We start from the raw sequence: 27,583 nt of genomic DNA, 5'->3' as shown, positions 1-27,583 counted from the left end.
AAAAAAGCAAACACTGACAGCCTACTAATTTCTATCCTCATGAGAATAGATCTCGTGCTAACATATATATTGAAACCCGTGTGTGTGTGAGAGAGAGAAACAATGATGACATTTACATAGTGTATTCATAATTCATAAAGTCTTTAAATCAGTACAGGAACCTGGTACTTGAGGACCACGCAGGATGGAGAAAACAGCCTGAAGCACTGAGGCCGTATCTGCCTCCCCCTTCCTCCTCCCTCCCCTGAGGAATGGGGGTTTGCATGGTGGGGCGTGGTCCTGGGGACAGGGACCCCTGAAGAAGCCTGTGTGATGATGGATCTATAGGTCCTCAGGTTCTGTGGGAAAAGAATGTCAGGGATTTAATTTCCCACTCACTATTTATTCTTTCATAGAGCAATCTGTCCTCCTGGTGAATAAAGGAGCAGGTGGGTTTGACTTCAGGTGTTATTATTGTGTTTAATATTGTTGTCATTTCCATTGTGCCTGGCTCTCGTGACAGCAGTGATCTCAGATCAGAATGTTGTCATCATTACATCAGATGTGTGTGGGTTCAGTTCATAATTCCAGCCACACTCAGCAGATGAAGAAAATACACATGTTCCTGTGTGAGGAGGACCCTGAGTGTGAGTAAACGAGAGCTGTGGTTTCATCAGGCTGCCCAAGTGGGGATTTTCATGTGGGAGCCGACTTTCACGTAAATGGGGTAATGTGCACGGGGCTCCTTATTCCTGCGGCTCCCTCTGGGAGGAGGGTCCTATCTGTGCCCTTGGAGAACTCAGCCTCTCTCTGGGGCTCCCCTTGACCAAGACCAGAGTCCTCTTCTTCCCATGCAGGAAGTGTGCTGAAGGAGCTGGTAAGGGAGCCCGATGTGGGCAGGATGGGGACTGCTTTGAGAACAGCCCCATCCTCCCTCTACTCACAGGGATGTTGATACATTTATCAAACGCCCGCCACAACCCCAGGGGCTCCAAACTCTTACACAAACATTCTAGTCCATTTCCCTAATCTGTTATCTCATGTCTAAAGTATTGGATATTCAAAAGTTTCAGGATGGCAGCTAAATGTAAAAATAACATTGAATATAGACAAATCTGTGTCCACTCCACTGTTTATGATAATTCAAAACAGTGTTACTGGCTCACTTAACTTGAGTGAACACTTCTTCACTGAAACAGCTTCATGACCAGGTGTGTTCAATGTGGCCATGGACTTGGATTTACTCTTGTCAATACGTCGTGCAGTTTACTTTTGTGACAAGGCAGACATTTCTGCTGGAGGGTAGTCATTACTATCATCATTGAAATGGCTGGTAGCCCCTAATCTTGCTTCTTTCTCTACACAGCTGAGTGTCTGCAAGATCACTGTGGACTCAGGACTGTCTCCTCGAGGGAGAAGATTGAGAAATGCAAACTCCACTCAGGACACAAACAGAGACAGATAGTGGGGGCCCTCAGCTCCCGATGTGCTGGGCCAGATTACCAATATGTGGAGTCACTGTGTGACTGTGAAGATGTGGCCCCCCACCATGTGTTTTTGTCTGAAAAGATATACATTGGAGATGGTGGTGGTAACTTTATATGTAAACTATGTAATAGGATGGCAGTGCTGTTAGGTGTTGTCATCACTACCAATAGTGTTACCTCCTTGGGATCCTTCTCATTTTTTAGGGACTTGAGTTGTTTTCTATCCATAATGTTCATTTATCTCTATTTTCCACTCATGTTTTATAGTTGTTAAGTGGAGTAAATATTCAAACTGTATCATTTGGTGTTTGACTGCTGACACCTTAAGGCTCATCCCCCCCTCTTCTCCTTCTGCCCACACATAGGAAATCTGATAAGAAAGCATGTGCTCTCCCCCTTTGATGCTGGAGGGAGATTCAAACCAACAAGACCTCCTGTGAGCAGGACACTTACTCCCCCCCCACACCCTGAACCACAATAAAACCCCTGAGCCAGTCTCCTTTCCAGGCTCTGTCAAACCATTTCTGACTTGGTTAAAGACTTGCCATGCTCTCAACACACACCTCCATAATAGAGGTAACAAAGATTTTACATTCTCTGTGTGTGTATGAGTGGGCTCGGTTGACTCAACTTCTATCTCAAGCTGTGATGGGATTCTTTCTGCATTTTCATGGTGTCAACTAAAAGCGATGCTGTGAGTGTGGTCTTAAAACAAAGATCCCCACTGCCAGGGTCTTTCTCCTCTGGCCTTGGATTTGTAATGTCTCTGTTGTCTGATGTCCAGGCTGCACTTTATGCTGCTGCTTGCTGGTTGGTTGTACACTGAGCTGTGTAGAGCTGTATTGTTGACTCCAACAGGGTCTCTTTTATAGATTTAGCTGACATGCATCATAAGTTTTGATAATTAATTGGAATTTAAGGACAGGAGTGATCAACTGTAAATGACTCATAGCCTTTTGTGCATGTGAGTATAGTTTTCTCCTGTTACAACAGATGTTTCTTATTCAGAGAATGAAGAGGTAAACACAGAATCATGAGTCCAGAGAAGTTCCCCTGGGGAAAGTGCTGTAAGGGGAGGAAACCCAAGACCCCGACAGGAAACCAGACCTTAACCTCCATCTGCTCATGTTTCCGGGGAGAAACACAGAATTGGTGGGTCCTAAGTGTTCCCTGGTGTCCTGAGCTCCCCACACAGCCCAGCCCCTCCCGTCTCCCTGCAGGGAGGTTTGTGTCTGGGATCACACTGACTTCTCCTCACTGTGTTACTTGCACAGTAATACACGGCCATGTCCTCGGTGGTCACAGAGCTCAGCTGCAGAGAATACTGGTTCTTGGACGTGTCTCTGGAGATGGAGATGCGGCTCTTGTGGGATGGGTTATATGATGTACTACTGCTATAACCGATGTATCCTATCAATCCCTGCCCCTTTCGTGGGCTTTGGCGAATCCAGTGCCAGTAGTAATAGCTGCTTGTGATGCAGCCTTGGTGACAGCACAGGTGAGGGAGTGGGTCTGTGATGGCTTCACCAGTCCTGGGCCCGACTCCTGCAGCTGCACCTGGGACAGGACACCTAGGGACAAGGAGAATCAGTCCCTGTCAGTCACGTGCAGTCACAACCATCCCCATAGACCCAGGTCTGACATCTGAGACACTCACAATGCGGAGCTGTCACCAGGCAAAGGAGAAGACCCAACAATCTCATCTTCTTCTAGACTACAGCTCTACCTTCCCCAGAGACCTCAGCCCTGTCTGAGGAGAGAGCTGTGAGCTCCCACAGCCCAAGACTGAAGAGAAGTTTGCGTTTCAGGAACCCTGTCCTTATAAGTGGGAAGGGGCAGAGTCGGGCTCCCTTGCTCCTTCTGGGGACCCAGTAGGGCGTCTCTTCCCTTGAAATCACTCAGCATGTAAGTCTGGGAAGGGGAGTTCTTGGTTGATAAGATGCATTGGAATCAAGTCAAAGAACATCCTTGGGTTTCTGTTAAGATAAATGGTGGATGAGATGAGTAGACTACCTATCATAAATCTCATGCACCTTGAAATAGGTGTTAAAAGGGAACAGCGTTTTTCTAGCTACCTTCTGTTACCCAACACTTTATTATATCGATAATTGTCAAATTTTTATTATAGTAATTTCATATACGAATAAAATTTTGATGTCTACTTTGGAGTAAAAATAATCACAAAATAAATGACAGTCCTCAATATTTTATTATTTAAATTTAGTCACGTATGACCTTGCCTAGATCTGAGTAAGCACATCCCAAACCCAGGCTGGCTGGGGGGCCCTTGATCCTTGATGTTGGAAGTCTTGTCATTGTATCTATGGCTCCCTGAGCAAACTCTTCCCAAATGTCACCCTCTGGCATGTTGCAGAAAACCCAAACTCATTACATCCAGAATAACCACACTTTTACATGGATAAAAGACTGAAAACAAGAAGAGTGACTGTGCATCTGTAGAATCCAGCATCTTTCTAATGTTGGAATGATTATGGAAGAGGATTAACTGAGCTCTTTACTCAGCCTGGTATTATCAGTGAAGTTGGGGTTCAGAGGCAGGTAAATGCCAAGGACTCCTGGCATAGATTTGCTCACAGGAAAGGGAATGTTAACCCTGAACGGAAGCCCCTCAATCCCCAGCATCCCTCTGCCCTGCCCCTGGGGCTGAGCCCTGTGGTCAGAGGGTCTGAGCTCCCCCACATAATATATAAAGTCCTAACATGTTGTTGACGCAAACTTTCATCACGTGTGTGGTTTGAAAATGTGTTCTCCTAGTCTACACCTGTCTTTTCATTCTCTTAATGGTATCTTTGGTGGGACAAATGCTTTTAATTTTAACAAAGTCTAATTTATAAATACTTTCTTTAAAGAGTCCTGATTTTGATGTTTTTTCTAAATGCTCCTAAGAAAATTGTCAACTTCCACTGTCTTTGGCATGGAGAACACTGATATGAACACGGGGGCACTAACACTGTTAGAGTCACATTGCTTGGATTCCTTCATGTCATTGAACTCTGATCTGCTGTGGCCCTCTGACCAGGAGATCAAATTTCCTGCATGAAGTACTGATTTGCTTCAAAGCTTAATTCATTTGATTGGACTGTACAATGTGAACTTCCCTAGAGTATGGTAGCATAGATAATCAGACTAACCCCTGAGAAATTATATCATTTAAACATCAGGCAGATGTGGAAGAAACATCAAAGGCTGTGACGGAGACACTGAGCAGAGATTCCAGAAGAAACCATCTGAGAGGTTATTTCAAGAAAAAGAAAGTGGCCGGCAGGGACTAAGCCCACAGAGAGGCTGTGCAGAATGAGACATAAAGAGGATCCACTGGAACTGACATGAGAATGTTAGTTATTCCAGTGAGAGCACTTTGTAGAGGTGTTTGTGTAGAGCTAACGTCTGAACAAGTGACACAGAGATGGACCTTGCAGGACATGAAGACATGGAGGGTAATCAGCTCTCTCAGTTTGTCTCGGGAGAGCAGTGGACACGTTACACTTAAGTGGGTGGTGGGGAATTTAAGGAATGTTCTCCAGTGCAGTTGCTAATGTAACCACCCAGGGGATGCTCAGGTCCAAGACTGCAGAGGTGAGGGTGTCCCCTACTGGTCGCTCTGAGCCACGGAGCCTTCACGACCCTGGGGTCCTATCAGCTTCGTGTCGATCCTCCAAAGACTTTGGGCTGGAAGAGCTCAACTTCAGGGTCAGGCTCTTACTCTGTGAAGAGGAGACGACCATGGGGACACGGACGATGAGGCTGTTGTGAGTCACTTACAATGTCCTTATTAGTGATGGAAATGGGCCTGGCTCTGGGTGATTTGGAATTTACAGATTTTGTGGTTGGCCCTTGAAGTGGACGGTGAAGCCAAATGACGGTGTTAGACAGTGATGGTGAGTGCAAAGAAGTGGCTGGAAAGCACTGTTTCTGAACGTGATTACTGAAAGCACTACTTGTCTAAATGCATATTCTCCCCTCTGTGCAAACTCACAGTTGGAACACTCAGCTCACCTCTGATTGCTGCTTTTCAGTTTTCCCCTGAAAGTCCTTTCAGCTGTGATTCTTCCTCTGTCTCTTCCATAAATAACTGTGGCCCTGGAAGGATTTACCTGTGTACATGGGCTCTGTTCCCTGAGGACACTGGGGTGACCAGGCCACCCAGCCTGTTCCCTGATCACTGTGACCCCAGCTGTCTGTAGACATGTCCAGTGTGGTGCTCTGCAGATGGTGGGGCCATCTGAACAACTCTGACATAAGGCACGTGCGTCAGTAGAGGTGTCCTGAGGTCAGCAGCCAACGGTGACCCCACCTGACACAGGCCTGGTCTGCACCAGAGCTTTCGTGACCTGAAATTCCATGTGTGCATGACGCGTGGGCTCAGCAGGAGGCTGAAGGCAGCTTCAGACGAGGTATCTGTGACCAGCCGTGGTGTATCCATGGATGAACAAATGAGATGGATATTAGGGGGTGAAGGGGGTCAGGTGCATTGATTGTAAAACTTTACTGAGCCTCCATTCTGTGCCTCCCACTGCGGGGAGAGCTGGGAAGAGTGAGCAGCTATACCCCTGTCTGAGGGCAGGGGCCCATTGGTCACTGATCTGTGTTGTCTGAGAGCCAAATGGATGAGGTGAGCACACGGGGAGTGTGGGTTTGATGGATGCTTCTCTTGGCAGCAAATGCTTCCCAATCACAAGGTTGGAGAGAAGCCTCAGAGTGATCTGCTTTTCTAAAGAAAGAAGTTGGGTCACATTGGAACCTGGTGAAGTATTGATCCCCAGTGACTGGAAACATCCTGTCTGGAAAAAGAGAAGGTCATTTGCTTCTTCTTCTCCTGCAGTGAGAATGTGAGAACACAGAGCCACAAATAACAAGGCCAAAGTGACTCTGGGGACATCAGAGAGCTAGAAGAGGAGAGAAAATCAATGATGACAACAGAATGCCTGATCCCAGCTGCTCAGTGCACCTGCTCCTGGGGTAAGTTTCCTCATTCACTATGTACTGTGCTCCCTCTGGGATCCTGAGCCCCTCCTGCAGGGAGGTTTGTGTCTGTGCTCACACTCACTATCCCTCACTGTGTCTGTTGCACAGTAACACACGGCCGTGTCCTCGGTGGTCATGGAGCTCAGCTGCAGGGAGTACTGGCTTTTGGACGTGTCTCTGGAGATGTAGGTGTGGCTCTTGAGGGAAAGATTGTAGTATGTGTCCCCATCATAATCGATTTGCCCCATGTACTCCAGGCCCTTCTCTGGGGGCTCACGGGTCCAGCTCCAACCAGAACCACTGGTGATGGAGTAACCAGTGACAGCACAGATGAGGGAGAGGGGCTGTGAGCTCCATAAATTGTTTCATTGCAGTTATTATACAGCCATGCACTGGTCGATGGTGGGAATTAGTTCTGAGAAATGCACTATTAGGTGATTTCATCATTGTGCAAACATCATAGAGTGTACATACACAAACTAGACTGTATAGTTTACTACACACCTATGCTTGTGGAACTAATCTTATGGGACCAGTGTCATATATGCGGTCCATCATTGACTGAAATGCCATTATGTGGGACATGTCTATAGTTACATTCCAGCCTTGTACTCCATCCATCTTATGCATTGGTGATTTGACAGGTTGTTATGTGATGACAACCCGATGGGACCTTGGGTATCTCATTATATCACACATCTGAAACCCACCTTTCCTTCTTTACACCCTGTCCACCCTCAGGCCACACCCTCAAAGTTCTTATGTATTTTCCATGGACTGTGATTTTCTTCTACCCCTAACATGCCCAAGTGTGTCGCAATCATCATAACCCAGTTCCTGAGGGCTGAGGTCACATCCAGCCCAAGAATTTCAATTGTTTGAGGGGATCAGGGAGGAAGATCATCTGGACAAGTTGGACACTGTGTCCCAGATGGACAGGACCTCAACTCTGCTGCTGCTCAGAGACCCGGGGCTCTGGGGAGAGACTCCTGTGAGACCAACACAGAGAGGGTCAGACAGCCACACAAAATGAGTTGAGCTTTAGAACCCTCACTGGGATTGATAAGCCAGAGCTCAGAGAGTCAGAAGTCAATAGGCACCAGGTGGGAGGGAAGAACATACTGGACAAGGATGGAGCTCCAGAGCTCACTCCCAAGGAGGCTGCATCAGGAAACAGCCTGGATGAAGACGGGGTCGGTGCATCCCTCGGACAACTCATTCTCAAGGTTTAGGAAGGAGCATGGACATTGTTTTCAACGTCCCCTTCCCCAAAGGACTCGGATGCTTCTAAAATGTGAGAAGTTCCAATAAATTTCAACATGTTCCCTCGTGCTCTGAATGCAGCCTCTTAATGGCTTCTCAGGGACCTTGCTCCTGCATTTCCTCCCCTCAGCTCATCACTGATTCACACTTTCTGACATTTAATTCCTATTAGTCAACCTATCAGCAGTAGTAATGTCACACTAATAACATCAGACTTATGCAGTTGTTAAACCACATTTGTCATTCACAACCCGATCCATTCCTATCCTTCACATCAAACTTAGAAAGTTGCATCCAGCCTCGAAATGATCCATCTTCCCAATGTTCTCTCCTTAAATTTAATCTCTGTTATTATCTCAGCAGGAACAGTGGGGGGATTCAAGCAAACTTAGATTCACACCTGTAATTCCCTGGGTTTGATAAGGGGATGGGTCATTGGTTAATAACTTATTTTCCAAGAAGACACATAGGCCCCACCACAATCAAGAGGATGGATCACAGGACACCATCCTGTGAGTTTGTCTAACAGTCACAGAAACAGCGAGGTTCTCACAGTGTGGGCTGGGATGGCACAGGGTGTCCTGGGAATTCCAGAAAGCCCAGTGGCTCATAAAGCTGCTGGCTGGGGGTGACTAGACAATCATAACCCCATGTCCCGGTGGGGCTGCAAACCAGCCCAGGTCACCATCTTCACTCACATCTACCATCACAATTATCTCCTAACTATTTTCATTGTTGTGGTCAATGTGGTCCTTCTAAAGCGTAAATCAGGTGATGTCATCTCTCTACTTGTAACCTTCCTACAGGGTAAGATGCAAATGTATTCACTGTGAGCTCCCAGGTCCTCCCTGAATTATGAAGAGGAAATACCATGGGCTCTGATATTGGACCATCTGGAATAGGTTCCCAGCACTACTATGTTCAGTGTGATCTTTGTCCAGGCATTTACTCAAACTGTGTCATGTACTCCTCATGTACGAAATGGGAAACAGGATTCTATTTGAAAACAGGTCATATTGGTTCCAGTTGTTGATTGATGCACAAGACATTGCCACAACTCCTTGCAGCTTAAAACAACAACAGTCACTCTGTTGTTCACCACTCTGTGGTTTGAATGAGGCTTGGAGGAGAAGGCCCATTGCTACCCAGGAAGTGCTCTCTAGAGGTGCTGAAATGGTGTCTGGAGGATTCCTTCCAAAATGTGCATTCACAAGTCTGGTCTTGACTGTTGACTGGAAGCTCAGCCAAGGCTGAGAGCCGGACCTTGGATCCACTTGTGCACCGGGCTTCCTCCCAGCCAGGTCACTGGGTCAGCTGAGTGGCCTTACCTGCACAGTCATTACTGAGGGCAGTTTCTTACAAACCTAAACAGTTTTATTATATGATCCAGGAATCATAGTATTAGATAATTATATAACTAAATTGAAAATTTACGTCGACAAAAAACTATAAATAACTATAGTAGCTTCATTAATAATTATCAGAATCTAGAAGCACCAAATGTTCTTCCATGGGTGAATGGTTAAAAAATGTGTGGTATATGTATCCAATGAAACTGTATTCAGAAATTTAAAAATATGAGATATCAAACTATGAAAATGCAAGAATAAAATTTAATTGCATATTAAATGTAACAAATCCATAACTATAAATTAATATTTAATAAAAATAAAATAAATGTTTGTTTATAAGTAAATAAATTTATAATTTTATAAATTAATAAATATTTCATATTAATGAAATGTTAACAAAAATGCTACATAATATATGATTTCTTTTTTTTGATATTCAGGAAAAGACAAAACTATGAATATAGTAAAAAGATCAGGTTTGCCAAGAATTTGTGGAAAGTGTGAAGAAGAGATGAAACAGAACAGGCCTTTCAGAAGGCAGAGAAAAAATTATGTATGGGATTCCAATGGTGGATGCATAACACTATGAATTTGGCAAAACTCATGGAATGTTACAGCACGAAAAGTGAACCCTAACGTATAGAATTTAAAAAAATATTGAAGAGATCAGGGACTCCAGGATGGGATGCAGACTGTATAAAAACATCTGATTCAGCTACACATCCATGAAATAGCTTCTCTGAAGAGGGCGGGGCTAGAATGTGCTGGCCTAAGTGACTTTGGAAATGAGTGGAGTCTGTAAGATAAAGGCTAAAGAGACTGTGCACCAGCACTGTGCTCTAGGTGATAAAGGTGTTTCCAACAGGGATTCGGATTCACAGGTCTGCAACCGCTATACACGTTGCAAGGAACAACTAAGTACAGGCTTGGCATATGCTGTGAGCCAGGTTCCTCAGGGTTGGAGTGGGGGAGTTCCAGACAAGCACGGAAGGAAGGCTGGAGAGGTCCATGTGGTATTGGTGTAGAGCTGGAGACATTTGTATGTTCCCACGTCGACCTTAGTGTAGGTGCAGAAGTTTAGATACAGAAATAGTTACAGGGGTGTGTGTACCCATGGGTTAGTGTACACACAGTATCCCCCAGCTTTGTTAACTGAGAGGTCCTACAAGCAAAACAACTGATAAGGGTAGGACACCCCCATCAATATCCCAATACCCAGAATCTCAGTTCCTAATAACATTCCCAGTGAAAGGAGCTATGATGCATCTGAAAATCGTGTACTTCTAGGACAGAGGAGGACAATATAAAAGATGAGCCTGTAGAATCTTGTAGGACCAGAAAGTAAGAAAGTACTCAAAATTCAAAAGGATTGGAACACATAAAATAAATACAGGGGCCAAACTGAAAGAGTTCCCAGTGGCTAAAAATCTGAAAAAAATGCGCAAGAAAATGAATATTTAACATTGTATCTTAACACAAATTTTGAAATAAATTTGCAAGTGCAATCACTGATATTAATAGATGATTGAATAAATAAAGCCATTGGTGTATGAAGGAAAAATCTCCAGTCCAGAATAATATTGATATATTCCCTACAGGGAGGTGGAGAATGACCTCCCTCCCTTGATTGTGGCCTCGGCTTAAGGACATGGGAGAAATTCTGGGTGAACTTGAACTTCATAGTCAAGTTTTACATATCATACCAGAACCATGGTCCATGAAAGAGGAGTGTGATAAATTTTTCTATATCAAAATTAAAACCTTTTGTTCTGAGAAACACGCTGATAAGAGAATGAAAAGCAAGACACAGACTTGGAGACTATGCTTTCAATCACTTTTTTGGGAAAGGATTATATCATGAATAAACAAAGGAAACTTATAACTGAACAAGAGAAAAAATTCCATTCAAATGGGTAAATGATCTGAATAGACACCTCATGAAGAGGACATGAAAAGGGGATAAACATGCTATTTCATTGGGGAATCCAGAAATAACACAACAGTGCGATACTATTTCTCCCCTATCAGAGGGACGACAGCACAGCACGCTGACAAAATCAAATGCTGTGAGCATGTGCAGCAACAGGAAACCACGTCCATTGCTGGGGGAATGCAGATGGCAGCCACTCTGGAAGACCTTGGACTATTACCTGTCGACTTAGAGATTCACCATGTGACTGAGGTGCGGGCCACCAGGAGTCTACCCAACTGACTGCGAAAGTTACGTGCACACAGACACCTTTACGGGAACACTGATGTCAGATTGCTGATCTGAGCATTTCCCCAGCTCCTGAACTTTGCTCAAATACTGATTAGTTTATGCAAAATTTCCAACATAATTAGCAAACACATGTATGTATTGTTCCTTTCCATCAATTACTAAACCCTGTTCTCTAAGGAAGCCTTTGATATAATCATCCCTGTCATCTCCTCAGCCAGCAGAGCTGCCCTCTCCCTCAGGGTTTATGACACACTCAGGATGTGGGTTATCACACTGTGCGTCTCGCACAGTAATACATGGCTGTGTCTTCAGACCTCAGACTGCTCAGCTCCATGTAGGCTGTGCTTGTGGACGTGTCCACAGTCATGGTGTCTCTGCCTTCGAACTTCTGTGTGTAGCTTGTAACATCATCTTCAGGGTAGATCCATCCCATCCACTCAAGCCCTTGTCCAGGGGCCTGTCGCACCCAGTTCATATAGCAGTCAGTGAAGGTGTATCCAGAAGACTTGCAGGAGACCTTGACTGATGCCCCAGGCTTCCTCACCTCAGCCCCAGAGTAGCTGGACCTGGGAGTGGACACCTGTGGAGAGGATACAGGAGTGGATGGAATCTCCTTCACTGGCCCTGGTCTCCTCCTCACCCCAGGGACTGGGGAGCCCCTTACCTGTAGCCACTGTCACCAAGAGGAGGATTCTCCAGCTCCAGTCCATGGTGAGGGGCTGTGCTCTCTGGGCTTCTGTAGGGGAGGGGTGGTATTTGGATGATGCTCTGAGGACGCAGACATTTCTGTATTTAACCTAGTACATCTCCAATCATTTGCATACTCATGAGTCTAAATATTTCATACTTAAGACATGCAGGGGCCAGCCCAGTGGTGCAAGCGGTTAAGTTCACGCGCTCTGCTGTGGTGGCCCAGGGTTCACTGGTTTGGATCCCAGGCGCGCAGTGAAGCACCGCTTCTCAAACCGTGCTGTGGCGGCGTCCCATGTAAAGTGGAGGAAGATGGGCATGGACGTTAGCCCAGGGCCAGTGTTCCTCAGCAAAACGAGAAGGATTGGCAGATGTTAGCTCAGGGCCGATCTTCCTCACACACACACACACAAAAAGACATGGACCATCCTGAGAAAAGATCGAAGACTCAGGGACCATGCTCAGTGGGAGGCTGAGGGCCCAAGTCCTAATCCTAGTTTGAGGACATGTCTTCCCTGCCATGTCCCTGAACTCTGTGTAGACACAGCTCCTCCTACAAAGGAACAAGCCCCAGAGGCGAGGACCTCATTGTGAATCCACCTCTGAATGGAGTGGAGACCACCTGGAGCCATTCAGAATGTCTTATTCCTGAGTTCGGAGTGTCTCCAAAAATGCTGCTGCCATTGAAATAATAAACCATTCTTGTCTTCCAACTTTGCAAAGTTAAGAAATCTAGCAGCCCTACAAATTCTCCTTTTGAATGTGGTTCTCACTGACTTGAGTTAGGAATCTCTCCCTGTAGAGTAGGATACTTAAACGCCCTTCAGCAGTCCTTGTCATACTCTTGCTTGAGTTATTTTTAAAGAAGGAAAATCCAGGCTGTCAGAGGAAGCCCCTCCCCAGCCCCCTCTGCACCTGCTCCTGGGCTGGAGCCCTGTGCTGGGTGGTCCTGAGCTCCTCCTGTAGTCCACCCCCGACCCTGCATGGAGGGTCCTGTCTGGACTCACAGGGCATTTACCTCTCAGTGTCTCTAGTCCAGTATTAATGGCTGTGCCCTGACTTCAGGGTGCTCCTTTAGTGTCACCATGTGATTTGACATCATCTCTTGACATAGTGAACTGACCTTACTAAACCCACATGCTCTGCAGGGAGACCCCAAGCAAGGATTTTATGAAACCACCAGGTAGCCCCGTCCCTGGAGCTGCCAGATGCCCTGACACAGTCCACACTCACGATGAGTCAGAAACCCTGGGGGCTTTGGGGCAGCCTCACATCTGCTTTAGGTTCCTCTGGTTTATCATCACATGAGAGATACGTGTATATAGAAATGATGGGGCTCCCTGTCCAATCCACACCCACTATCCAAGAACACCCACACACACGCGCGTGCACACACACACACACACACACACACACAGCCTGATATCTGCAGCAAAAAAAAACCCAGATTTGCTCTTCTCCCCTGTATCTTGCTCATTGGCAGTGCCCCACGCTGACCTTGGCCTGGGATGTGACCTGCTTTGCAGACAAAATAAAAGGAACCAGGATTCAAGCACAGACTTGGGGAGAGCATGTGCACTGGGTCTGTCTGTTCCTGCAGCACCTGGAATCCTGCAGTTTCCCTGGGACAAGGGGCCAGTGTTGTCCCACAGATTGAGAGAAATGACACAACCACACCACTGACCACTCTTGGGCCCGCAACAGGGGTTCCTTAGACCCCACCCCTGAGGGAGGGGAGACCACTGAGAAGACAGATGAGGAGGCAGCGCCATTGTCAGCAGACTCAGGTGAGGCTGCTCTGCAGGGCCACCTGGTGGACGGGGCAGCAGCAGGCAGGTGAGGGAGGTCAGCTCCATGAGGGACACCCTGGCCTCTGCGCGTCACCGGGATGGACTCGAGCTCCTCAGTCCTCAAGTCTCCATCCGTCTGGTCATCTCTCCTCTTCACCACCTGCCTTGTGGACTCCAGGCCCCACATCCCACGTGGAGACAGACTCACTGCTCAGTCACCCACGACCTCACCAGCCAGTTCCCTGTGGGAAATCCTGTCTCTTCCAGAATCTGTGTCTCTGGTTGAACCCTGATGCATAGTCCTGAATGCACCACAAATTCTAGGGGGAGGAAGGATCTTTGTCAGAGAACCCTAAGGAAAGAGCAAAGAATGGTATGGCCCATGAGAGAGCCGTCATGAGTTTGGTCTGGAAGCTGTAGCTCTCAGAGGCTCAAACAGCTCTTCTGTCCCTATCTTGTCTCCTCTGATGACCCCGGGCGTCCCTAAGTTCTCCTCCTCAGAGAGTCTGCCTCTTGTAGCACTTTCAGACTTCATCCACTCTCATGATACAGGTGTGGTGGTTGTGTGTGCGGAGGGGTGTTATACATTCTCAGGATCAACTCTCAGTGATGTGGTGGTGCTGGCCTCTAACCTCTGACCTTCACATGTTTCTCCCATACTTCAGGACACTTCCCAGTCCCACTCCCTTCCCAGGCTGCAGGGTCCCCAGCCTTTTTCCTTGAATCTCCTCACCTTGTTCACAATACTTTACCCATTAGGTGATACAGAAATCCTGAGGGGTGGGTGTGGAATGGGAAATAATTCCCTTCCCCCATCCATGATAAGGTTCTGGAAAACTCCCTCCCCAAGAGGGTCTGCCTGGGGAAGGTTCTGGGTGGATTTCTCAGTGATTAGTGCTCTCCCCGCCCCCCGCCGTCACAGTCACGAGGGGATATATATGGATCTTCATCTTGAACTTGGAGGATTCTGGAGGGAGATCCCACAAAATTGTGGCGTGTGGCCCCAGGACCTCTCACCCTCATGCCATCCGCCCTTGTCCTCCAGCCGTTCACAGTTACCCTGAAAGTGCTCCCCCTTTCTGTTCCAGGAAGCTGATCTCACCTGGGGTTCTGGATGTGCCTGTGTTCCCAGTTATTGGGGTGGAGGTTTCCCTGAAATTCCTCTGATAAGTCAAGGATAAGAGACTAATTTTCAGTTTTTTCAGCTTTTTTTTTTTTAAGAGGAATAAGTGTGATGATTTCCAAGATCTTTACATGTCAGAGCAGAAATCGGCAGTACCACCACAGGTCATCATTGACCTGCTGCAGTCACCTTCCCTCTCCCAGGAAGCTGGGATTCAGAAAGCACAACAGCCGAGGAGTCAGGTAAGTCTCAGGTGATGTCATGTTCTGGAAGGGTGTCCCTGCCCCCGGAGGGTCCCAGTAGGTGCACCTGGCACCTCACAAGTGGGAACAGAGACTCTCATTCCTCAAACACAAGACCCACCCATGAGAAAGCTGCTTCCCAGGTGGAGGGCAGAGCAGGGGGGAGGAGACAGAGGCGGCCAAGCAGGGACCACCAGAAAGGAAGTAAAAAAGAATGGAAAAAAGAAAAAGGGAGCCTGATTACATATTTATACCTCTCTTAGTCACTGTCTGTCTTTTGTGCATTTGAAAAATTTCATCCTATTACAACAAATCTTCTTGAATTCAGAGGCATCAGGGAAGGCACAGAATCATTGATCTGGAAAGGTGCCTGGGAAAACCGCTAGATGAGAGGACGCCCCAGATGCTGGCAGGATAGCAGCCCTTCATCTCCTCTGCACCTGCCCTGGGGCTGGTCCCTGCTACCTGGCAGGGCTTGTGCGCCCCCTGGTGTCCTGAGTGCCCCCTTCAGCCCAGCCCCTCCTGTCTCCTGCAGGGAGGTTTATTTCTGGGCTCACACTGACTGCCCCTCATCGTGTCTTGCACAGCAATGCACGGCTGTGTCCTCGGTGGTCACAGCGCTCAGCTGCAGGGAGAACTGGTTCCTGGATGTGTTAGCCGTGATGGAGGTGCGGTCCTTGATGGAGTGGCTGTGCTCCGTGTTCTATGATGATCGACTATAGTAACCACGTCCCAGCCATTCTATCCCCTCCTCTTGGAGCAGGATTCGCCACTGGTGACAAAGTAACCAAAAAGGGTACAAGTGAGGGACATGGTCTCCGATGGTTTCACCAGCCCTGGGCCTGACTCTTGAAACTTAGACTGGGACAGGACGCCATCACTATGTGCCACACACAGAGCACGCTCTTCCCGCCACCTCTTTTCAGATGTTCCTGAGCTGCTCACACTGGGAAGCCATCAGTAGACAAAGGAGGAAACAGAAGAGTCTCATGTTCTCAAGGGAGAGTGTAATGCCTTTCCTAGAGCTATTCATCCAAGGATGGAAAGAGAGAGAGAGACAGAAAGAGAGAGGGACCGACAACACTGCACACTGTTACTGTGATATAAACAGAGCTGGAGAGGAATTTGCATGTTCCAGGAGCCCTGGCCTCACCAGGGGAAGGAACCACAGGGGGTCCTGTGCCTCAGCGGCTCGTCTCTGGGGTGAGTGTCCTTGCCCAGGCCTCAGAAAATGCAGACCCTCCTCTTGGAAAGGTCCCCACCCTCCTGAGCTTCCAGACTTTCATCCCACCTTAAGGGCAGGAGAAAATTTCAGAGAAACTGGCAGGTGTGTCTGACACAGTGCAGAGGGAAGTGGCAGAAGAACTTAGATGACCACAGCACTCCTGAGAGGGAGTTCTGTGCAGATAAAGCTGTTTGACCAGCAAAACCAGTCCTTTGTTGTACGGACATTCTCTCCTCAATTAGTGCTTTAGTGAAAATTATCAAAAGGACAGAACAGAATAGATGAAACTGTCTTCATTACAGACACCAGGGGTGTCATCATAGAAAACACCAAAGAATCTACCAAAACACCCTGAAACTAATCACAGAGACGAGCCAGGACGCAGGGTGCAATTTCAGTTGCTTTCCAGTATACTAGAAATGAATAGTTATCATTTGAGTTTAAAAGCAATGCCATTTACAATGCACCAAAAATTTAGCTCTGAAATCTAAGACAAATGTATAGGAGCTGTGTGAGGAAAATAAGAAAAAAAAACAAACAGTTATGAAAGATTAAAAAACATGTAAATCATGGAGAGACATACTGAGTCTCTGCATTGGGAGACTAAATAAAGAAAAGATACTTCTTTTAGTCCATTTAGCAGATTTCCACCTAGAAGAACAATGGTAGTATGTGTTTTTGTGTTTGTGAACAGTACACTGTGTCATGCTGAGCATGCATGGGATATATTTTCTCCATTATAACTGGATAATTGACTCAGCCTTCAGTCGTGAATGTTCATACTTGTACACAGATCGTCGGCTGACTGTACAACGCCGGGTCCCCTGGCCTTGTGGGGAGCAGTTCTCAGAAATTTATTTACAGAGGATTTCTTCTGTAGTAAATGTAAACTGATAAATAGGAGGCATGAGAGTTATAAGTTGCTGGCACATTGCTAAGATTCCCCTCAGTCATCACACGTTGATCTATTTCATCATGATCTATGTGGCCAACATTTCTCCCAGAGGAAAGCCAGTCAGGTTTGCCAGATTCCATTCAGCTTCATCAGGTTCTAAAAGTAGTGGTGGCTCTGGAAAAATGTGGTTTCACCCTGTGAGCATCAGCTTTACTTGTGCTAGGAAGCAATATCCTCTTGCTCTGCACCTCTCTCAAGGCACCAACATAGCACTGACTCTCCCTCCTTGTGTAACACATCCACTCATGTGTGCACCCTCAGCCACCATTTCCCCTTCTCTTGATTTGACATGGAATATAACGCCAAGTTTCCAACTTTGGAAGAGGTGGTACAGATACACACTGGAAGCAATTCCAGTCTAGCAATATCTCCCCATCTGTCCACTCCATCCTCGTGGGGTAGAGTTACACAGACACGGAACGAGTGGGCTATCTTGACCACGAGGCAGTGGAGCTGCATTCACTGGTGACCTCACTTCTGTCAGATAGTGTGAAGGAGCAATACCTCCCACGAGGAGCTTAGGATTTGTGTCATGAAGGTTTCAAATTATGTTACAGTTTCTTGCTTAGGAACCATCCTTTTACCTGAAACCCACAGCAGAGAATAAAGTAGAGAGTTGAAGTGGTGTGGAGAGAATTGTGCAGTCATACAAGCAACTGTCCTCACAGCCCCTTCTCCAAATCCACCTGAAAAGTGGAGGAATCTATTGAGTGGGAACCCTCTCTTGATCTTCTTCATGTTAACTGTGAGGAAAATATCATGGATCATTGTCAATATCTCTATCCCTCTTTCCATCCTAATTATCCATTAGTTTATTTGCAATAGTTTTAAGGAGGTATAACTGACAAGTAATAGCCTGCATAAATGTCAAGTATATGATTTGATGAGCATTGCCATGTGCACACCTGTGCAACCATCACCATAATGAAGGTCGTGAAGGAAGCCATCACCATTAAAAGTCTCTCTTTGTTCACCTGTAACTCCTCCCTCCCACTTCTTCCCTTAACCCAACTTGTAGACAGCCAACTCTTGACCTGTGTTACTTTAGATTAGTTTCCACTTACTAAATGTAAATAAATGGAATCATATCATGTGACTTTTATGTGTATTCTTTCACTCAACATCATTGCTTATGAATACAACCGTTCTGTTGTGTGTGTCAAGCATTCATAGATTGTGATGATGGGAAGAATCCCAATGAGTGATTACACCACAGTGTATTTGTCTATTGAGCTCGTGCTTGGTATTGGATTTTTTCCAGATTCTGGTATTACAAATACAGCTGCTGCTCAGCTGAGGAACAACAACAACTCTTCTTCTTACAACAACAACAAATACTGAATAGACTGCAAATTAGCGATCTTTCTTTAATACACCACATAATTGAAGACATAGTGCAGACAATAAGCCTGACATCTGGTAAGAAACAAGTGGTTTCCAGGAGAAACAGTATGGGAATTATAGCTTATCTGGGGGAGAGAATGCCAGATGGCTTACAAACTAGTACAAGAATAAAAGAGACATACTTCATGGATTTCCTGACGTGGAGCGTGGTGAAGGTGCTATAGTGTGATATTTTCAGGGGTCACACAATTAGGGAGACATCTATTCCCTGTAAAGCTTTGTCCTCCAGGACTGGGGACATATCCTAAGCGTTCCTCCCCCAAGATTGTTCTGTCAGGGAGAGAGGACTAGCACCTACTGCTGAGACACATCCACACCCACCTCACGGATCACCACTAAGAACTAAGTAATTAATCTGCAGGGAGAAAGTCACCAAAACCAGTATCCTAAGGCTTGAGTGGAAAGCAACAGAAACTGGGAGAGGAACAGAGGAAACTACCAAAGCTCTGTCCTGAGCCCCCTTTCCCTTCTCTAAGGTATAAAAGCCTAAATATGCAGAAAAGAGTGAACTCTACTGTCCATATTTCTACAAACCCTGTTCACAACTATTAAGACATTCCCTAAGGAGACTGAGGCTTTCTCTACCGCTCTCCTCTTTTCTTTCTGGGTCCTTACAAGAATCTCCCTCAACAATCCCTTCACAGAAATGTAGGCTTTTCTAGCACAAATCTCAAAATCCTCCCAGCCTCTACCCATTACCTAGATTCTAAGCCATTCCACATTTTTAGGTATTTGTTACTGTAGCACCCCCAATTTACAGTACCAATTTAGGTCTTAGTCCATCTGGGATGCTGTAAAAATAGCATATATTGGGTATCTTATAAACAAAAACTTATATCACACAGTTCTGGAGGTTTTGAAGTCTAAGATCAAGGCACTAGCAGATCCTGGGTCTGACGAGGGCCTGCTTTCTGGTTCATCAACAATGTCTTCTCACTGTGTCCTCACATGGTGGAAGGAAGAGGGGAGGGAGCTCTGTGGGGTCTGTTTTATAAGAGCACAAACACATTCATTATGGCTACAACCTCATGACGCAATCATATCCCAAAGGCCCCACCTCCCAACACCATCACTCAGAGTGTTAGCTTTCAACATATGAAGTTTTGAGGGACACTTAGCTTCAGACCAGAGTACAGGGTCAATTTGTCCCCAAAATTGAAGATACAGACAGGCATGCACAGGGAATAACCACTTGCAAGAGCAGAAATTGATAAGCAGAAATCTCCACAGGAACCATACTGGGGTGTGAGAACCTGATCTGTATTGATGAGTTGCTGAAGGCTCAGTGTGGAGGGATCTGAGTTAGAAACTCTAGGGGATTAATTCTTAGGGGATCTCGACAGTTCTGGGTTTTACCTCCAGGAGCCGTACCATGTCCTCATATTAAACATCAGAGGAAAATACTTTGTGCTTTTAGTAAAGAGTGAGGAAATAGATAATTTAGAAATTTATCAGAACATTCTATTCTTGACAAGACCTGTCCTCAGAGAGTCTGGTTTGCCCTACCCTAACCTTCTGGGGTTTCTCAAAGCATAGTTGCCCTGGGGAAAGGGAAACACCCACCTCCATCCCCCTCCCCACAGCCTTCCTGTCTCACATAAGGAAGCGGGTAAACTGAGAAGCCCCTGTGAAAGTCACAACAGAGTCACAGGCTCAGGAGAAGAAAAAACAATCACAGGTCTCAAGACATATCACCTACCCACACCTACCCCCACATCCAGAGGGGTCTTGTGTGATAACGGGGAAAACCATTCAGAGATGGCGTGGGTTTCTGAACTCATTGAAGAGTCTCTAGGAAACCCAGAGTAAACGGAGGACAGAAAAGCAAGGACATCAGAGGAGACGTTTCCTCCAACCATGATGTGCCTTTTCATCCTCTTACAGCATCCTTCCTAGAGTGAAAGCTTCAATGTTTAAGTCTAAGTTAATGTTTCTTTCAGGGGCCATGATTTTCTATTATCATATTTTTGTTTTGTTTTTTGGCTGGGAAAGATCTGCTCTGAGCTAACATCTGTTGCTAATCTTTCTCCTTTTTTTTTTCCTACCCACAGCCCCAGCACAGAGTTGTATATTCTAGTTGTGAGTTCTTCTAGTTCCTCTATGTGACCTGCCACCACAGCACGGCTACTGACAGATGAGTGGTTTGGTTCCACGCCCAGAAACGGAACCCGGGCCGCTTAAGCAGAGTGCACCAAACTTTGATGGCTAGGCACACTGGGCTGTGCTTGGCAGAGCTGCATTGTTGAGTCCAAGAGAGCCTCCTTTATGGATTTAGCTGACTTACTTCAGAAGCTTTGATAATAAATTGGCGTTTAGGCACAAGTGTGTCTCAAAGAGACTCTCTGACTTTGGTCCATGTGAGAATGTTTTCCTTCCATTACAACAGACTTTTCTAATCAGAGAACACTGAGGGAAGTGCAGAATCACAAATCCAGAGAGGTTCTCTTGATGAAACTGTTATATGAAAAGGAAGCCAGGACAGGAAACCATCCCTTAACATCCATCTGCACCTGCCTCTGTGATGGTCCTTGAGTTCTGGCCCTGTGCGCCCCCTGGTGGTCCTGAGTCCCTCCTGCAGGGAGGTTTGTGTCTGGGCTCACACTGACTTCCTCTCACTGTGTCTGTTGCACAGTAATACACGGCCATGTCCTCCGTTCTCAGGCTGTTCATTTGCAGATACAGTGTGTTCTTGGAGTTGTCTCTGGAGGCGGTGAATCGGCCCTTCACCGAGTCTGCATAGTATGTGCTACTACCATCTTTATTAATGGATGAGACCCACTCCAGCCCCTTCCCTGGAGCCTGGCGTACCCAGTCAATGCTATAGCTGCTGAAGGTGAATCCAGAGGCTGCACAGGAGAGTCTCAGAGACCCCCCAGGCTTCACCAAGCCTCCCCCAGACTCCACCAGCTGCACCTCACACTGGACACCTGCAAACACAAAGAGATCCAGGTCAGGAAACTGTCACACATCAAACGTTTCCCTCACTCATATCCTCTCACATACTCAACGTCTCTTGGTCTCCACAAATTACCTCTTAAAATAGCAACAAGGAAAACCCAGCTCAGCCCAAACTCCGTTGTGAGTCATCTGTGTTCAGTCCTGATCACAGAATGGGAACACCTGGGAATCCCAGGGCTGGGCTCCTTTCCAGAGCTGCAGGGTGGGGGCTGGGCTTTTTTTTATCAGTAGAGGGAGGGCCCTATTTGCATGTCCTCTAACTATATATGAAGCTCTGGGTCTGGACACCAACATAAAGGGCAGAGTCCCAGAGTGTGATGTGTCCATATGGTAAGAATTAGCCCATAATATTTGGGCATGCTCCTCAAAACTGGACTCAACTGCCCTCTGAACCACCTCTGTGACAGAACTGGGCAGGGCTAGTGAGGTTTGCAGAAACCCCCCACTTGTAATTAGAACATGTGTGAATTATATGCATTGTACTATTTACCAAAGAATGTATAGTGAAGGAAGATACATGCAGATGTATTTTGAGAACTTCCTGAAATTTCATGTTATTATTTATTTTCTGTATCATTTCCAACCAATGATCAATTTTTTTACAGGTAATAGCTTTAGTGATGAATAACTGACACGTAGTAAACTGCACAGTATGACAATGTGCAGGCATTATGTAAATCTACAGGCATTTTATGGACCCGGAAGCAAGGAGCACAGTAGGAACAGCCCCACCCACTTCCCCTCTAACTGGTGTCATTCCCGGTGACCCACTTGAGTACCGTGTGGTGCCGCCCAGCTCATTTAGGGTCTCATGTAAGAGCCGAGCAGGGGAGCAAAGAATCACCTTGCTGGCAGGCACAACAGACACCATCAGTAGGATGGGGCTGTAATTTCACAATGGGGAAGGCAGAATATGTTCAACTTCTGGGAAACTCACTAGGATATATTTAGAAATTATCAAATTCGATGACATACAGAGAAATACAAACCTGAATACATAAATGAGTGAATGGTAACTAAATATATTGGCGCGTGAACATAGCAATGGTAAAATGCAAGTATATATTGCAGTCGCCTTGTATTTAATGAAATGGCCATATACCACAGTCCTCAGAGCAGTAAACCGAAAAATGAAAACCCTGTGGGTTGGCCCAGTCATGTAGTGGTTAAGTTCGCATTCTCCACTTTGATGACCTGGGGTTCGTGGTTTCAGATCCCAGGCATGGACCTACACACCACTCATCAAGCCATGCAGTGGTGGTGTCCCACATACAGAATAGAGGAAGATTAGCTCAGGTGTTAGCTCAGGGGCAGTCGTCCTCATATAAACAGGAATATTGGCACCAGATATTAGCTCAGGGCCAATCTTACCCTCCAAAAAAAAAGAAAGACAGAAAGAAGAAAAAGAAATACCCTTAAACCTCCTCTGTGTCGCTTGACAGCGGCCAATCCATCCGAAGCTCAAACCTTTCATTATTCCAAAATAGATTCCAAAATTATCTTGAAATAGATGTCTATTCTGTACAATTAAATGATCCATCCTGATCTGGGCTGCAGCATCTCCACACCATGTCCCCAGGTGGAAATATTCCACTGCATCTTCATCATGAGATGCTGAGGAGAAGACACCTGACCTCACCTCCATCTCCTTCAGTCCCAGACCCCAGTGTGTCCCTCTCCTGAGCCTGCAGATGCTGAGCTACCTGAGCAGCTGGGTGGAGTGAGGGGGGATGTTCTCCTCTTCATGGGGTGGATGAGCATGAGGGTCTGGAGACAAACATGCACCTGGAAAAGGGCCCACAGGCTGCAGACCCTGTAAGAGTGGATCCCGTGTACATGTGGACATTGGTGCCCTCGCCGCTGAGTGTGCTCTGGCTCCCTGACCTTCAAGAAGACCAACAGGACTGAAGTGTTGAGACCATTCTTTCCTGTCACTGGAACTTGGAGATACTGAGAAGCTTTGAGAGAGAGACATGGAGCTGATGGAGAGACTGAGGGCTTTCAACAACCACAAGGGCTATTTACACATGATCTCTCTACATAGACATCAAGGGACACCTTAAAGAAGATAAAATAATAAGACAAAATACCTTAAATTCAGAATACCTGAGATGAGTAAGAATGCTCTTAAGATTAATTTGCTCGTCTATGAAATAGAGATCAATTTACTTCTAAATTCATAGAGTTATTTTCATGATTATGTAAGTTAAAATTATCCTAGTTCCTGGTCCTTGGCCAGTTTGGTTATTACGGGTGTGAGATTTTATTCTAAAAAGGGAGGACACCTCTGTGTTTCCACAGCTTTTAGGAAACTGTTTGTACTGTCTGCATGTCAGGAAGAGGTTTACAGAGCATGGAGATCAAAACCCTTGACAGAGTTTTTATCCTTAACCCTCCTCCTCTGTGAGGACATGAGCTCATTAGTTCCTTGGTGCCCCCTGGTGGTCCTGAGTGCCCCCTCGTGGTCCTGAGCATCCCGTGCTACTACTGAGTGCAGCTTTTGTTTCCAAAGTCTCCTGGAGAGAAATAGACACTCTTTTTCCTCCCTCCCCTTTATCCAACATACAGTGGAGGACACTTCCAGCATAAGCACTATATGCCTTCCTGTTCAAAGGATGTCTCCTCTTAGTTCCTATCAACTGACCCCTCACTCCACTTCCTGGCTGTGAATCCCCAGCTGCAGTTGCTGTGTTCAGAGGTGAGCCCTGTTTCTCTCTCCTCCTGTAAACTCTCTATTGCAAGAGTCTTGAATAAAGAGTTTGTCACCATCTTAGCAAGTGTCAGAAGGACTTTTTCATTATAAACAGCGAGAGAGCAAAATGAAGTAAAGTTTTTGAATCTCAAAATTCTACTAGCACGAACCAGGCTAATAAAAGACTTCATATTCAAACATGTGCCACCTTCAAGAAAAAGGAAGAGTAGATCCAAGGTTAGAACAAGCCCAGGGCTTAGGGTCTGAGCCACAGAAGATTATCATCAAAAGACAATACCTCATAGAGTTTACCCGGGTGGATTTCAAAGTCGGTTCAGGCTGGTGATTCCTTCTAACTCAAATTGTATCTCTGTTGGAATGGAACTATCCATAACTGTTACCATACGCCTGCCTGCAGTTGTGTTTTAGAAGAAAAAAACTTATTTTCCACTATCACAGGCCTACAGATGAAGAGGGTTTTCCCCAGGTTGGAGCACTGTCAAATTCTCACCCATATCTAATTTAAATGATTGCATTTGGCACTTTTGAGATGATGGTATTTAGATGGATTATGGACTTGTGTTAATGCTTTAAAGGGTCTGTGCTCTGGGAGATGTTCGATGTTAAATATAATTGACTTAGGGTTGGATGTAATTATTTGAGGGCTGAGAGTGCACTGAGGTAGTGTGAGTCATTCTTTGAATCTGTGGGTGGTATTTTATATAGCAAAAGGAACTTTCCCATGTTGGATTAATTTAGAGATCCTGAGATTCAAAGATGTTCCTGAACTAATTAGAAATGTATCACAACCATTTATATCAGAGGGACACAGAGGGATATTAGACTACAGAATAAGAAGAAAACAGTGTGACCACTGATGCAAGGCCATTTATTCCTGGCTGTGAAGATGGAGGAAGGGGCCATGAGTCAGGGGATGAAAGGAATGCAGCTCCAGAAGCTGGAAAAGGCAAAAAAAAAAAAGCACTTTCCCTCTCTGAGTCCCTTCAGGATCTTATAGAAAAATACCAGAGACTGGGTAGCTTGAAAACAACAAGCATTTATTTCTTACAGTTCTGAAGGCTGAGAAGTCCAATATCAAGGTATCAGCCTGGTCAGCTTCTGGGAAGGGGCCTCTTCCTGGGTCATAGTTGGCACCTTCTTGCCATGTCGTCTTGTGGTGAAGGGACAAGCAAGCTCACTGGTGGCTCAGAAAGGAAACAACCCCATATATGAGGGCTCCACTCTTATGAACTGCGCACCTCACAGTGACCCCATCGACTAAATTTAGTGGTTAAGATTCAAGACGTGAATTCCGGCGGTGGGGTGAACACAAATATCCAGACAATAACACTCCCCTAGAGCCTCTGGAGGGAGTGTAGCCCTGCCAACACCTTGATTTCAGGCCAGTGAAACTGATTTCAGGCTCTGACCTCCAGAGAGAATAAATGTGTTGAGAATAAATGTGTTGATTTGATCCCCAGGTGTGTGGTAATTTGACACCATGATCATAGGAAACTAATTTCTCCTGAGGAAAACCAGGCATATTTGCTGGCTTCCATTCAGCCTCATCAGGTTCTAAAAGCTGTGGTGATCTTGGAAGAATGTGGATGCACCCTATGGGCATCAGCTTTCCTCAGGCTAAGAGACAATGTTCTCTGGCTCTGTGCCTCTCTCAAGGCACCAACATACTACTGGGTGTTCCCCCTTGCATAACACATCCACTGACCTGAAACCCTCAGCCACCATTTTTACTTCCCTTGATTTGACATGGATTTTAATCCCAAATTTCCACATTTGGAAAGGATGGAACAGATACCCACTAGAAGCAATTCCAATCCAGCAAGGTCCTCCCCCTCTGCCCACTCCATCCACATGGAGTAGAGTTACACAGATACCGAACATATGGGCTATCTTGACCACTATGCAGTGGAGCTGCATTCATTGGTGACCTCAATTCTGTCAGAATGAGTGAAGGTGCAATACCTCTCATGAGGAGCTTAGGATTTCTGACATGAAGGTTTAAAATTATATTATAGTTTCTTGCTTAAGAACCATCCTTTTACCTGGCATCCACATCAGAGAACAGAAGAGAGAGTTGAAGTGGTGTGGGGAGATTTTGCAGTCATACAAGCATCCTCCCCAAAACCACCCTCCCCAAATCCCCCTGAAAAGTGGAGAAATCTATTGAGTGGGAACCCTTTCTTGAACTCCTTCATGTAGAGATGAGGACAATATCATGCATCATTATCAATGTCTCGGTCTGTCTTTCTCTCTTAATTATCCATTTGCCTTTTGTAATAGTTTTAAGGAGGTGTAATTCCCATGTCTTCCATTAAGCCAACTTATAGATGGTCAACTCCTGATCTTTGTGTTACTTTAGATTAGTTTTCATTTACTGAAATGTATATAAATTCATCATGTAGTGTGAACTTGATTGGTCTGTATTCTTTCACTCGACAACATTGCTTGTGAATACAACCATTCTGTGTGTCAAGCATTCATAATTTGTAATAATAGGAAGTATTCCAATGAATGATTGTACCACAATGTGTTTGTGTGTTAAGCTTTTGATTGATGTTTGGATTGTTTCCAGATTCTAGGAATTACAAATATAACTGCTGCTCAGCTCTGAGATGTACACAGCTGAGGAAAAAGTTGTCCCTCTTACAGCAACAACAACAACTCTACTGGATAAACTGCAAATTAGTGACTTAATTCAACACATCAGATAATTGAAATTATAGTGCAAACAACAAACCTGAAATCTGGAGAGAAATAAGTGATTTTAAGGAGAAAGAGCATGGAATTAATAGCTTATCTGGGTCAGAGACCACCAGATGGCTTATAAACTAGTACAAGAATAAATGAGAAACATTTAATGGATTTCTTGAAGTGGAATATGGTGAAGGTGCTATAGTGTGATATTCTCAGAGGCCACATAATTAGGGATATATCTAGTCCCTTTAAAGACTGGTCCTCCAGTAATAGGGACACAACCCAAGAGTTCCTCACCCAAAATTGTTCTGTCTGGGAGAAGGGACAGCACCTACTGCTGAGATGCACCCAGCCCCACCTCACCGATCACCACTCAGTACTAAGCAATTAATGTGCAGGGAGAAAGCTGCCAAGTTCAGCATCCTAAGGCTCTAGTGGAAACCCATTGTAACTAGGAGAGGAACCGAGGGAACTATCAGAGGAAATTTTAGCTCAGAGAAT

General features: G+C 45.7%; 1 protein-coding gene across 1 annotated transcript in view; it reads right to left on the bottom strand.

Annotated features, from left to right (window-relative positions):
* Window positions 1-2,879: 2,879 nt before the first annotated feature.
* LOC101407085 (disintegrin and metalloproteinase domain-containing protein 21-like) overlaps window positions 2,880-27,583 on the bottom strand; it is a 36,904-nt gene continuing 12,200 nt past the window's right edge. The window contains exons 2-6 of the mRNA XM_004434400.3: window positions 23,379-23,442; window positions 21,334-21,644; window positions 11,603-11,868; window positions 6,535-6,752; window positions 2,880-3,037 (exon numbers count right to left, since the gene is read on the bottom strand). Coding sequence (XP_004434457.3) covers window positions 2,880-3,037; window positions 6,535-6,752; window positions 11,603-11,868; window positions 21,334-21,644; window positions 23,379-23,442 — 1,017 coding nt within the window. The remainder of the gene's footprint in view (window positions 3,038-6,534; window positions 6,753-11,602; window positions 11,869-21,333; window positions 21,645-23,378; window positions 23,443-27,583) is intronic.

Source organism: Ceratotherium simum, chromosome 24 (genome assembly GCF_057802395.1).
Source record: "Ceratotherium simum simum isolate JZ-2026a chromosome 24, ASM5780239v1, whole genome shotgun sequence".
Lineage (NCBI taxonomy): Eukaryota > Metazoa > Chordata > Mammalia > Perissodactyla > Rhinocerotidae > Ceratotherium > Ceratotherium simum.
The sequence above is the reverse complement of the archived record's forward strand: the minus strand, read 5'-3'. Positions and strand labels throughout refer to the sequence as shown.